The sequence below is a fragment of the Myotis brandtii genome, unplaced genomic scaffold (genome assembly GCF_000412655.1).
Source record: "Myotis brandtii unplaced genomic scaffold, ASM41265v1 scaffold19, whole genome shotgun sequence".
NCBI classification, from domain to species: Eukaryota; Metazoa; Chordata; class Mammalia; order Chiroptera; family Vespertilionidae; genus Myotis; species Myotis brandtii.
Window position 1 is genome coordinate 337,450 of NW_005357075.1, and position 13,212 is coordinate 350,661.

The 13,212-nt window shown below is 41.0% G+C and overlaps 1 protein-coding gene across 7 annotated transcripts in view; it reads left to right on the forward strand.

Moving 5' to 3' along the window:
- Positions 1–13,212, forward strand: part of ENTPD4 (ectonucleoside triphosphate diphosphohydrolase 4) — a 28,213-nt gene that overhangs the window by 13,911 nt on the left and 1,090 nt on the right. For 3 of the 7 annotated variants that reach the window (XM_014538294.1, XM_014538293.1, XM_014538292.1), the window contains 7 exons: positions 3,251–3,310; positions 3,586–3,716; positions 3,822–3,896; positions 5,348–5,514; positions 8,473–8,797; positions 10,372–10,457; positions 12,294–12,455. In XM_014538294.1, the coding sequence (XP_014393780.1) occupies positions 3,251–3,310; positions 3,586–3,716; positions 3,822–3,896; positions 5,348–5,514; positions 8,473–8,797; positions 10,372–10,457; positions 12,294–12,455 (1,006 nt within the window). Of the gene's footprint in view, positions 1–3,250; positions 3,311–3,585; positions 3,741–3,821; positions 3,897–5,347; positions 5,515–8,472; positions 8,798–10,371; positions 10,458–12,293; positions 12,456–13,212 lie in introns of all 7 variants that reach the window. The other 4 variants (XM_005864580.2, XM_014538296.1, XM_005864581.2 and 1 more) reach the window with 2 other exon arrangements.

Sequence of the window (13,212 nt, forward strand, 5' to 3'; positions counted from 1 at the left end):
AATAGCATGATTATCTCAGTAGACACAGGAAAAGCATTTGGTAAATTACAGCATTTGTTTATGAAAAACCCTTAATAGATTGGGTATACCTCAATATAATAAAGGCCATATATGACAAACCCATAGCTGGCATTATAGTCAATGGGGAAAAATTAATGTATTTCCTCTAAGATCAAGAACAAGGTAAGGATGCCCGCTCTTATCACTCTTATACAATACTAGAGGCCCGATGGATGAAATTTGTGCAAGGGGCTCAGCCCTTGCAGCTGAGGCAGCTGCCCTCGTCCAGAAGGTCGTCCAGGTCATATAGCTGTCTGGTCTAAGTAGCATATTAGCATATTTTATTTTTATAGATAGTACTGGAAGCCTAGCCAGAGCAATTAGGTAAGACAAAGTAATAAAAAGCATCCAAATTATAAAGGAAAAGGTATAATTGTCACTATTTGCTGATGATATATATAGAAAATCCCAGAGAATCATTCAAGAAATTGACTAATCATTGAGTCAACATTTTCTGTAAAGTGGTAAGATACACAATACACAGAAATCAGTTGTATTCCTTTAATGATGAAGCATCTGAAAAAGAAATAATAGCATCAAAAGCAAAAATACTCAGGAATAAATTTAACCAAGAAAGTGAAAGACCTGTACAATGAAAACTATAAGACTTTGCTGAAAGAAATAAAAAAACAAACAAAAACAAATGGAAAGACAGTATGTGTTTGTTCATGGATCAGAATAATTTATATTTTTAAAATGTCCATACTACCCTAAGCCATCTACAGATTCAACATAGTCCCCATGAAAATACCAAAGGCATTCTTCACAGAAATAGGACAGTTCTTAAATGTGTATGGAATTATAAAAGACCCTGAATAGCCAAAGCAATCCTGAGAATAAAAGAACAGAGCTGGAGGTATTACACTTCTGTATTTCAAACTACTACAAAGCCATAGTAATAAAAACAATATGGTACAGTCATAATAGACACATCAACCAGGGAAACAGCCCAAAAGTAAATCCCTGCTTTAGACAGTCAGCTAATAAGGGAAATAACACCCAGTGCAGGGAGGATAGTCTCTTTAACAAGTGGTGCTGGGAAAACTGGAGAAACACATGCAGAAAAATGAAGTTGTACCCCTGTCTACACCACTCACAAAATTTAACTCAAAATGGATCAAAGACTTAAATGTAAGACCTAATACCACAAAATGTCTAGAGGAAAACTTAGGGAAGAAGCTCATCAATATTCATGATGGCAATAATTTTTTGGACATGACACTAAAAGCACAAACATAAAAAGCAAAAATCAACAAATAGGACTACATCAAACTCAAAAGTTTCTTCACAGCAAAAGAAACAATTAGAATGAAAACCCACAGAATGGAAATAAATTTTTGCAAGCATTATATCAGATAACAGTTAATATCCAGAATATACAATGAACTCATACAACTTAACAACAACAAAAAAAAACACAATACAGTTGAAAAATGGTCAGAAGAATGAAACACATTTTCAAAGATGACATCAAAGTGGCCAACAGGAGCATAAAAAGATGCTCAATGTTATTAGTCATCAGGAAAATGCAAATTACAAGCACAATGAAAATGGTGATGGAAAAAATAAAATAAAAATTTTAAAAACCCACAGTGAGATATCACCTCACACCCATTGTGGAATGGCTGTCAACAAGATGAGAGAACAAGTGCTGGTGAGGATGTGTTGAAAAGGAAACCCTTATACTGTACATTGTTAGTGGGAATGTAAATTGTTCTAATCACTATGGAAAACAATATGGAGGTTTCTCAAAAAATTAACAATGGGTCTACCGTACAATCCAGCAATTCCACTTCTAGATATTTTATTCCCAAAAGAAATGAAAAAGGACTTTGACAAGATATATGCACTCTTATGTTTATCACAGCATTGTTCACGATAGCCAAGATACAGAAACAACCCAAATGCCCATCAACAATCAATGGATAAAAAATATTCTGCCATGAGAAGGATATCCTGTCATTTGCAACAACATGGATGGACCTTGAGCACATTATGTCAAGCTAGATAAGTCAGACATGGGAAGACAAGTGCTGTATAATATTACTTATTTTTGGAATCTGAAAAAGTCAAACCTGTAAAAGAGTAAAATGGTTGTTACCAGAGGATGGGGGTTGAGGGTAAGATTGTTGGTGTTTAGTAAATGAGCCATAGAGATCTAATGCACAGTACAGTTGATCCTTTAACATTGAGGGTTTGAATTGCGCAGGTCAACTTAATACCAGGTTTAAATTCAACTGCATAATGAAGATAATAAAATTATACTATGATTATGTAATGTAAATTTCACTGTTAGGGCAATATATTACAGCATATAAATGTATCAAAGTAACACACTGTATATGATACTTACAGAATGTTACATGTCCAATTTATTCAATTAAAAATATTGGACAGGTCTTGAAGTGTCCAGCTGTGAAATGTGGACTTTGTTCTGTAGATCAGTTCGGTAGCAGAGAATAGAGTGGGTTGGAGAGGAAGAGTAGGGGTAGGAAGATGGGATCTCTGTAACAGCTTAAGATGGTAATGAAAATGGGTAAAGATATTGGATATAGGAAATGTTGTAAAAAGAGAATCAGGTGTTGCAAATGAGTGAAAGTAAGGGATAAAGGAAACGGAAGAGTCAAAGTTAACTTGTTTGTAAACCTTGCAACTGATAGGTTTAACTTCATAAAAAATAAAAACTCCAGTATTTGAAAACAACCTATAAATTTCTAAGGAAACTTAGCCTCTAGGGAAGTGGTTCTCAACCTGTGGGTCGAGACCCCTTTGGCAGTCGAACGTCCCTTTCACAGGGGTCGCCTAAGACCATCCTGCATATCAGATATTTACATTACAATTCATAACATAGCAACATTACAATTATGAAGTAGCAACGAAAATAATTTTATGGTTGGGTCACAACATGAGGAACTGTATTTAAAGGGCCAGAAGGTTGAGAACCACTGCTCTAGGGAGTTATATTTTGAACCTATGTAAATGATATGAAACTAAAAATTTTAAACTAGGGATTTCTTGTAAAGCCACTAGGAAAAGATAAAATACATAGTAGAAATGTGTTATTTCAGATGATGTTTTCACAGGTTGTCAGGGAGTAAAATAAATGAGATGTTTGCACAGACAGCATTGATCAGAGTTATACAAAGTATTTAAAAACTATTCTTATCTTTACCCTGTGCAATGTCTACAGGTGTGTATGCTTGGATCGGCATTAATTTTGTCCTCGGACGATTTGAGCATATTGAAGATGGTAAGTATCATGTTTCCAACTAATACGTGTAACTGGAAGTTGTGGCTTTTTCTATGTAGTGAAAGGATAAAAAGGAGCTAAGTTTTGTGACACAGTTAAGTGTGTGTAGGTGGAATGAGAGGAGTTGCTGTTTCGCACAGCTTGATTTTAGTTGGGAAGAGGAGGCTGGGTTTGCCTAGAAATGTTTGAAACATGCCGTGAAAACAAGGTGCCTCTGTGAAGATCCCAGTTCTCTGGATCTGTTCTGTTCCCATGGGTGTTTCTCATGCTTCCAGATGATGAGGCAGTCGTGGAGGTTAACATTCCTGGAAGTGAGAGCAGTGAAGCCATTCTCCGGAAAAGAACTGCCGGTATTCTCGACATGGGAGGCGTGTCAACTCAGATAGCATACGAAGTCCCCAAAACTGTAAGCTTTGCCTCCTCACAGCAGGTTATTATCTGTACAAATTTTCTCCTTTTTGATTTGGTTTCATTTAACATGTCTCCATCCATTTTTGTTTTATTTTCTGAGTCTGAACACGCCTTTACTGTGCTTGCTGAGGTACCTCTGCTCAACCCAGGAGAAAGGAGACAGGAGGAAGCCAAGGCAAACCTCCCCTAAGCCGTTTGTGTTTGGTCATTGAAGTCAGCTGGTTTGTTTTCTGAACTTACATGGAGTTTTTCTTTGATATACATGCCAATCACATGCTTCAATTTTGTATATTATTTTCAGTTCTTTTCTCATCAGGGATTAGAAAAACTTAAAATAGCATCAGATTTCTTGATATAATTAGGGAAATACTTTTTTTTAACGGTGCAGATAGCTTTCGACTTTTCCAGAAAGGACTGAGGTTTGTATTCACTGCTTCTATGTTCCTAAACTTCGGTTTACTGTCTTTTCTCCATCCCTTCAGTGCTCTCTGTCACTGCAGTTTTCCAAGGGCCGGTGGCCTTGTGGGGAGAGCAGCAGAAGGGTTTCCAGATACATTCCTGAGTTGCTGCATGTCTTTATCACCCTGTTTCCATTCTGCTGTAAATTAATACCAAAGCCGGGTCCCCTCCACTTTCACGCAGCGTAGTGTCAGTTAAAAAAGACTGGTGCTGGACAAGAAGCCTAGGCTGCATCGCCATCCTGTCCTCACTAGTTGTGTGACCTTATGCAAGTAACTTAACTTCTCTGAGTTGGTTTCCATCTATGAATATGAATGCAAGTGCCTCTAACATAGAGTTATCATCAGGTTTAAATGACATAGTGCATATATCTAACACATTGCTGGGCACCTGGTGTTTGCCCAATAAATGATATATTTATTAAACTCCTTAGAAGAGTGCTTTGTAAATTCAAGTATTACAATCAGTGTTTCCTACTTCCTATCTAGACATGCTTCTGTAAACTTACACTCGGTAAAAAGTCATGTCATTCCCTTCAGAATAAAGTAAAAAAATATATAAAGCAAGCTTGGAAAAATACAAATCAGTATTAAAAATGTCCTATGGATGAATCATATGAAGAAATTGTTATCATTTTGGCTTTACTTCTTTTCATTCTTTTTTCCCTATTTATAGTTTTTGAAAATATGGTTATAATCTTACTGTTTACGCAGTTTTGTGCCCTTTTTTTAATAGCGCATAAGTATCTTCCTCCATGAACTTGATTAGCATAAATTATAAACCCTCCTAGGAGTCGTACATTTAGATGACATCCAGCTTTTTCTGTCCCAGAATTGCAAAGGACATTTGTGTACAGAGACTTTTCAATGTTTAGGATTACTTCCAAAGCATAGGATTCCTTAAATAGATTTACTAGGTTAGCAGAAATGAACTATGTTACTAACTTACTTTTTCAAAAAGTTGTAATAATTCCACAAATGGGCATTGCATCTGAAATCTCTTAAGTCAGAATTATCATATTGAATTAGGAGGGATGCTTAAAAGGAAATACAGAAGCAGAAATTTTTGCTCCATTTAAATGAGAATTTTTTAGATCCTTCTTTTTAAAGAAGGTGATTGTTTTTGTATTGCTTAAAATATTAACATTTGTTATCTTTACGTCGTCAGGAAGAAGTAGCTAAGAACTTGCTGGCTGAATTTAACCTGGGATGTGATGTTCACCAGACTGAGCATGTGTACCGAGTCTATGTGGCCACATTTCTTGGGTTTGGTGGCAATGCTGCTCGACAGAGATATGAAGACAAGATATTTGCCAACACGTTTCAAAAGAACAGGTAAAGCAAGCACCTTTCATTGCTCAGCAGGCATGTTCAAATCCAGGTCTCTCCTCCTAGAAAACATATGAGGCAAAGCAGGGAGACCTCCATCAGCAGAAGCCTGTCAGCTGAGTGAGAGAGGAAGTGAAAGGATACCAGGGTCCTGCCCTCAGCCTGACATCCCACCAAGCTCCAAAGGAGGCTGGCTGTCCCTCAGACCCATTCCCCTGATGGAGGAGAATTTCACTCTTAGCATATTAGTAGTTTTGAGCCCTGGGTAATGCATTCCAGATTGCAGGCCCTTGGGAAACTCAACACCAGCCCCACGGCAGAAGTCCTGGAGCCTGTAGGAAGTGTGATAGAGTTGTCACTGGTGATAAAATTGAATTATGTGATGTTCTGGAAAACCAGCCTGTGCAGTTATTTAGTGGATAAGACCGTAGTGAAGGAAGTTATGCAAGAGAAAGAAATGATCTAGAAGTCAAAGTTAGTGGTTTTAAACACATCAGTGAAACTTTTTAAAACAAGTTTCTGAAGAATTCTGGTATAGAAAATATTAAAACAAATAAAAGCAACACTCTGTCAGTTTAAATTTATTTTAAAAGTTTAACTATATAACAATTATTTATTTGAAATTAATCCATAGAACAGAAAAGCCATTTGGATGGATAAAAATATCTGAAATGGGGAGTCAAGTAAAATATCCTATTAATTACTATTTTGTTTTGTTTTCTTCATTTTGATGAAACAATTTTGAGGGGGAAATTCTTATTCATAGAGATAAATGATAGTATGTTTCCTTGATCAGTTTAATTTTAAACCTGTGGAGGCCCGAACTTTAAGGAAGACCAAGAAGTCAGAGCCATTTGGTACCACATTTTTCAGAAATTCACATTTGTAACTAGAAAAGGACAAGAAAACTTGTTCTTCGCTCCAGATGGTAATTGAATAGTGTTGTTAAGAGATTGGTAGACCCATGGTTTCTTTTTTAAGGTAGTATTCTATATAGCACATCTTAGTATAATTATTTTTTACAAATGTCTTAAAATAGAAATCATAAGTGATATTTGAATCAGAATTTTGGAAAAATGCCTTCTTCTGCAACCCTAATGTTTACTATTGGTTTAATGTCAACAAACTTGTATAATGGACAATTGAGTGGTACTTCTTAATTTAGATGAAGGGCAAGCAACTAAAACAGTAGCATAAAGTATACATTTGACTAGTCTTGGACTTTTACAATAATTATAAATGGTAGAAACACTTTTTATATATGTTATGAATTTGAGCCTTGAAATGTATATTTATCTCCTTGCCATTAGTAGTGATGATTGATTTTTTAATTAAACATTTTTAAGATGTAGCAAAGACCTTAATTTATTACATTCAAGTGCATTTTGAGTTCTCCTGATCTTGGGAATAAACAACTTGTCAGTTGAGTGGTTAGTGAACACTTGATTACTGTCAGTGACTGAATATTGAATCAGGCACTCTCCTAGTAGCTAAAACCCTGTAGGTCCCTGTGATTTCATGGTATCAGACACTAACATAACTCCAGTGTTGGAAGCTTGTCCCTGTTTCTCAGATGCCTACCAGTGAGTACACATAGCAGGAGGACAGATCTTGATGCCTGGGAATTTCACTGGCAAGTTAGTAAGCATAGTGCAGTTCGGTGAGCAAAGTTAAGATTTTTCTGTGGAGCTTCTCAGAGCCTATAATAGAAATGCTGTTATATGCAACAGTTTAGGTCAGTAGTTGATTAATTTTTTAAAAATCAGCCCTGACCGGTTTGGCTCAGTGGATAGAGCGTCGGCCTGCGGACCACAGGGTCCCGGGTTCGATTCCGGTCAGGGGCATGTACCTTGGTTGTGGGCACATCCCCAGTGGGGGGTGTGCAGGAGGCAGCTGATCGATGTTTCTAACTCTCTATCCCTCTCCCTTCCTCTCTGGGGAAAAATCAATAAAATATATTAAAAAAAAAATCAGTTAAAACAGAGAATTATAAAAATAGAATCAAATCTCAAGCATTTTGTTTTAGCGTACGTGTTTATTTGCCAATCTTTTGCTCTGGACTGAAGTATTGTTTTAAGGCTACGACCGTCATTTCTCAGGTGTACACTACCCTCACTCAGCTCGATATCATTTTAACTTTCTTTAAAGAATACCAGGAACTTAAAGACATTTTTGAAGAATTTGATACCAAATCTGTGTAGATTTTTACTCCTTTTTCTAAATTATTCTTAAATCTTGCTAACACCTAATTTGACAGCAGTTTTCTGGCAACTTGCCTTTATCATATTTTTCTAAGACATCTAACCTAGTTTTTTTGTTTTTTGTTGTTTTTTTATATATATATTTTATTGATTTTTTACAGAGAGGAAGGGAGAGGGATAGAGAGTTAAAAACATCGATGAGAGAGAAACATCAGTCAGCTGCCTGCTGCACACCCCCTACTGGGGTTGTGCCCGCAACCAAAGTACATGCCCTTGACCGGAATCGAACCTGGGACCTTTCAGTCCACAGGCCGATGCTCTATCCACTGAGCCAAACCAGTTAGGGCTAACCTAGTTTTCACAGGATACATTTTCACTTGCTACCTTTTTTCAGTCATATTTCATCTTTATATAATAAAAAATCGCAAGTGCTAGTGGCAAAATGGAGCTGTGAACATAGGAGTGGGCAGAGCTTACGAACCATGAGCACTCAGGGGTGGGGACTCCAGGCTGTGTGCAAGGAACGGAAGGCATTGGGTCACATGACCAGGTAGTTGTTTCACTGGATTCTGTGAAGGTGTCTGTCATATGGAAGCGTGTCTCATAATCTCCAAGTGGGGCTCAGGTGTGTCTTCCCCTCACCTAATTATCCTAGAACCCTCTGTGTTCCACCGAACACATATTGAGAGGCACTGGCTCCGAGCCACTTCTTCGGGCACAGTTTTCTGTTGGTCTCATGACAAAGTTTCTCTTTGTCCTGTAGGCTCCTGGGGAAGCAGACTGGTCTAGCTCCTGACACTCCATACCTGGACCCCTGCTTACCCCTAGACATTAAAGATGAAATCCAGCAAAATGGGCAGACCATGTACCTGCGGGGAACGGGAGACTTCGACCTGTGCCGAGAGACTCTCCAGCCTTTCATGAACAAAACAAATGAGACACAGACTTCCCTCAATGGTGTCTACCAGCCCCCCATCCACTTCCGGAACAGCGAGTTCTATGGCTTTTCTGAATTCTACTATTGCACTGAAGATGTGTTACGAATGGGAGGAGACTACAATGCGGTTGCGTTTACTAAAGCTGCTAAGGTAACCTTCAAGGAAAGCATTTTCTATGTGCTTTGAGAGACTGGTGTAGACAGTGGCAGGTCACGTCCTCCCTTTACGATTGGAGGCCCAGGCCCAGGTCGAGAGAAGGGAAAGGTGGAGGATGTCATTGGGAATTGGGTGAGAGAAATAGTCACAGCAGGAGCAAGAAACTCACTTCTGCCCCCACTCCATGAACTAGTCTGCTCTCAGTGGCTCCCAGATTACAGCCCTTCACACTAGTGTGCATAGTGGAATTATCATCTGACAGTATTCCATGCAGCCTTCCTACTTCTATTCTCTTGTTCTCCCTGCCTTTCTGACACTTTCTTAGGCTCTTTCATGGGTTCCCCCTTCACAACCCCTTAAACCTTGGTGACCCCAGACTTGCACTCTTGGCCTTCTTCTGACCCTCAAGTTCTTGGATGATGTCATCCATGCTCATGATTTGCTGCTGTCTCACAAGAAGAGGCTGCAGTTCTGACCCCCACCCCATGTCTGCTAGATGTCACAACTCCAAATACATCCACCATTTTCTCCCCACTCTGTCCCTGTTATGGTCTCAGTTAATGGCATCACTAACCATCCAGTCCCCTCCCAGAAAACCCAGGAGTTATAGACTCCCCCGTCACTTGTTCATCCCTCGCTGGATACCCCTGTTACTTGATGTCATAGATATTTCTCAGAGCTCTCCCTGCGTTCTGTCCTACTGTTGTCCTCGTCCCGGCCTCTGTCACCTGCCCTATTGCAGGAGCCTCCCAGTTGGTCTTCTTGCATCTCGTCTTCATCATTCATCTTCCAGCCACTCCCAGAGTGTTCTGTTAAAACGCCGTGCCATCACCTGCCCTGTTAAGACCTGCAGCACTTCCTTTTCCTTCCAGGATACATTTCAGATCCCTTAGCATGTCATGCCCACCCTGTAGCGTCATCTCCCCACCTAGCTCTTTATACTGTGATCGCAGCAGACAGCTGTTGGTTTCCCTCACGAGTGCTACTTCCCATTTCATCTTCATCAAGGTGGTTCCTGTGCCTGAGATGCCTGTCCTTACCCTCTCACTCCAGGCTGAGTGCTGTTCTCCGTGTGCCCTGTTGCAAGTTGCTCAGCTTCTCTGAGCCTCAGTTTCTTCATCCTTCAAATAGAGATTAGAATAGTAGCCACGTTGAGGAGTCATTTTAAGATTTACATCCAGAAAAGGTACTTACACGGTGCTCAATACATGTAAGCTATTAATATGATTACAGATAGCTTCAGGGAAAGGTGGCATTTCTTTCCCTTCTCTGAAAGACACAGTCTTTTGTAATCATTTTTGTCTTCCCAGAATTTCGTGGGAGAGACTGTCTCTTTAACAGTAACTTTGGCAGAATTTTAAGACCAAGAACAAGCACTTTGCTAATGAGTAGTATTCACTGCATGTCTGTGTGCCTTGTCTTCTTGGTACACACATACAAGTGAGGCTTCTGTTCTAATTGGAAGGATATGCTTGTTATGAATAAGAATTTGGTAAACACTTTTTTCAATGAAACAAATTTTTAATAAACCTTTTCTGATTATTTATTTTGGGTAAAATTTCTTTCAGGATTATTGTGCAACAAAGTGGTCGATCTTACGAGAACGCTTTGACCGAGGACTGTATGCCTCTCACGCTGACCTCCACAGGCTAAAGTAAGTCATGGACAGCCAAGCCCAGAGTGTTTTTAGAAACAGCACATTCAGTAGGGCCCCTAGCTCGCTGCACCCAGGCCCAGCCACCTGTTTATCTTTGTCAAGCACTGTTTCTCCTCTTCTGTCCTGGCCTCCTTTCAAACATGATGACAAATACTTATGCCCAAACATATATTGCTCCAAATGTATTTTTGCTCACTTTTGCTGCACTTTCCACCTGGATTCCTCTCTTCATCCTTGGCTGTTGAAGTCCTGCCCAGATCAGTCAGGGTGGGCGCTGTCCCTTTTGAGTCTTTCTTTCAGCCAGACTCCCTTCTTCCCTCTGGGTCTCCAGAGCGTTCATTATGTCTCTCCAGTGGTGTTTACCTTTTCTGCTTTGTTGATAGTTATTTTTTGCTTTAAAAAAATCCTTTCATTATAAGTTATTTAAGTATATTTATTATCTTATTGACCACCAGGGGACAGACTGCCCCCTGTTGGTCAGTGTGCTCCCACAGGGGGAGCTCTGCTCATCCACAAGCCAGGCTGATGGCTGCCAGCACAGCAGTTATGGCGGGAGCCTCTCCCGCCTCCTCAGAAGCGCTAAGTATGCCCGACTGCAGCTAGGCCTGCTCCCGCTGGCAAGTGGACATCTTCCGAGGGCTCCCGGGCTGCCAGAGGGATGCCTGACTGCCAGCTTAGGCCCGATCCCCCGGGGAGCAGGCCTAACCCAGCATGTGGACATCCCCCGAGCGGTCCCAGACTGGGAGAAGGCACAGGCCGGGCTGAGGGACCCCCCCCCCCCGAGTGCATAAATTTTTGTGCACCGGGCCCCTAGTATATTATTACTTATTATAGTTATTATCTATACTATATATATAAAAGGCTAAGCGACCAGCCGACTGACTGGTAGGTATGACACTCACTGACTACCAGGGGCAGACGCTTAACGCAGGAGCTGCTGAGCTGCGGTGACTTGGCAGTGGCGGTTCTCGGGTGATGCACCCCAGAACCAGAGAGGAGGGAGCCCGATTCCTCACAGGGCCATGCGATTTCACCTTTGGCTGTGGGTTATGTTGTTACTTGGGTACTGTTGGCCCCAAATTTGGTTTACTGCACACTTGTGTTTGCGTTCCACACCCTGTACGACAGCAGCTTTGTGCAGTGCCCTCTCGCACTCTGGGACCCCTTGGGGGATGTCAGAAAGCCGGTTTCAGCCGAGGGACCTTACCTGCCAGAGGGACCCCGCTCACTCCGTAGACGCCCTTTGAACCACACCCGGCCGGGGAGGGACCCAGAGAGGTTGGCTCCAGGGCGTGTCTGGCCCATCTCGCCCAGTCCCGCCCCACCTGCCACCTTCTAATTAGTTTCCTTTCAATGTGCATGAATCTGTGCACCAGGCCTCTAGTGTCTTAATAACTTGCTTAGCCCACTGCTTTGCAAAAAATAAGCCTCTGATAAATAGTTAGAATCATAGAATAACAGAGAAAAGGACCCTCCTCTCTTCTCATTTTATAATAACGAAAATGAGGTCTAAGAAGTTGGAACTTGCTCAGCATTTATTTAATGAGTAAGATCTGGAATGCCAGAGGAAAAATTGTGTCACGCAATGTACTAAATTCTCCTGAGCCAGGTTTCATGAGCTGGTTGATTTGCCAGGTAAACTGTTTCATGTTGTGGGATAAGGGGCATAGACCACGTCAATCACCTTGAAATACAAACGGCTGGTGTGGCTGCACAGAGCACTGGCCTCATGAAGCCGTCACAGCCACGTTGGTCCCAAAGGGGAAGACTGTCGTGACAGTTTATTTTGACAAGTGAGTCAGTCCCACGTCTGTGTGTGCTTGGTGTTGGCAGGTACCAGTGCTTCAAGTCTGCCTGGATGTTCGAGGTGTTTCACAGGGGCTTCTCCTTTCCTGTCAACTATAAAACCCTAAAGACAGCCTTGCAGGTGTATGACAAGGAGGTGCAGTGGACCCTCGGAGCAATCCTCTACAGGACCCGCTTTTTACCCTTAAGGTATGGGTGTGAATTGGGAGCAAGAATCAAACACAAGATGCTTCTCTCGTTTGCGATCATCATGGCACCTGTGGTTTGTGAATGTCTGGGCATTCTTGTTAGCACTGACCGTGGGCAGAATTGCAGACTCAATGAGTTTGACTTTGCTCCGCCCTCACCCCCAGTCCTTCTTCCCTTGCCCCTCCCCATCCCTTCATATGCAGCACAGGGTTTGATTATTCTCAAGTGTCAGCTCCCTAACCCCTGCACAGAAGGGTCAGTTCTAGGGTTCTTAACATTTATGGCCTTGGAGCCCTTCTCAAAATAATGTTTTTAATGCATAACATTAATATATAGGTTACAGAGGAAACCATTGTATTGAAATATATTTATCAAAATATTATAGAAAGTAAGTTTGTAATAATAGTAATCTGTGTTCTTTATTAACATATAAAATTACAAGGTCTGGCAACAGAAATGGTACCTTCTGTAATTTCAGTGTAGTGTCCTAGTGTCGTATTTTAAGGCATCTGCAGAGCACCACAGTGTGAACTAGAGACCTGTGAGTTTTACTAGGAACAAAGTCACAGGTCCTGCTGCTACTACAGTAGTTTGCTGGCTACATTCATGTCCAGTGGACACTACATTAGGTGGAGTTGGGTAAAGAAAGATGTGTGCTTTTCCCCATTCAGGTTCACAGACCAGGCTCTCAGTTGACCTCCACAGAAGATCCCTGGTTCACTGATAAATGAGGTCTTAGCTTTTTCAGACCCCTTCC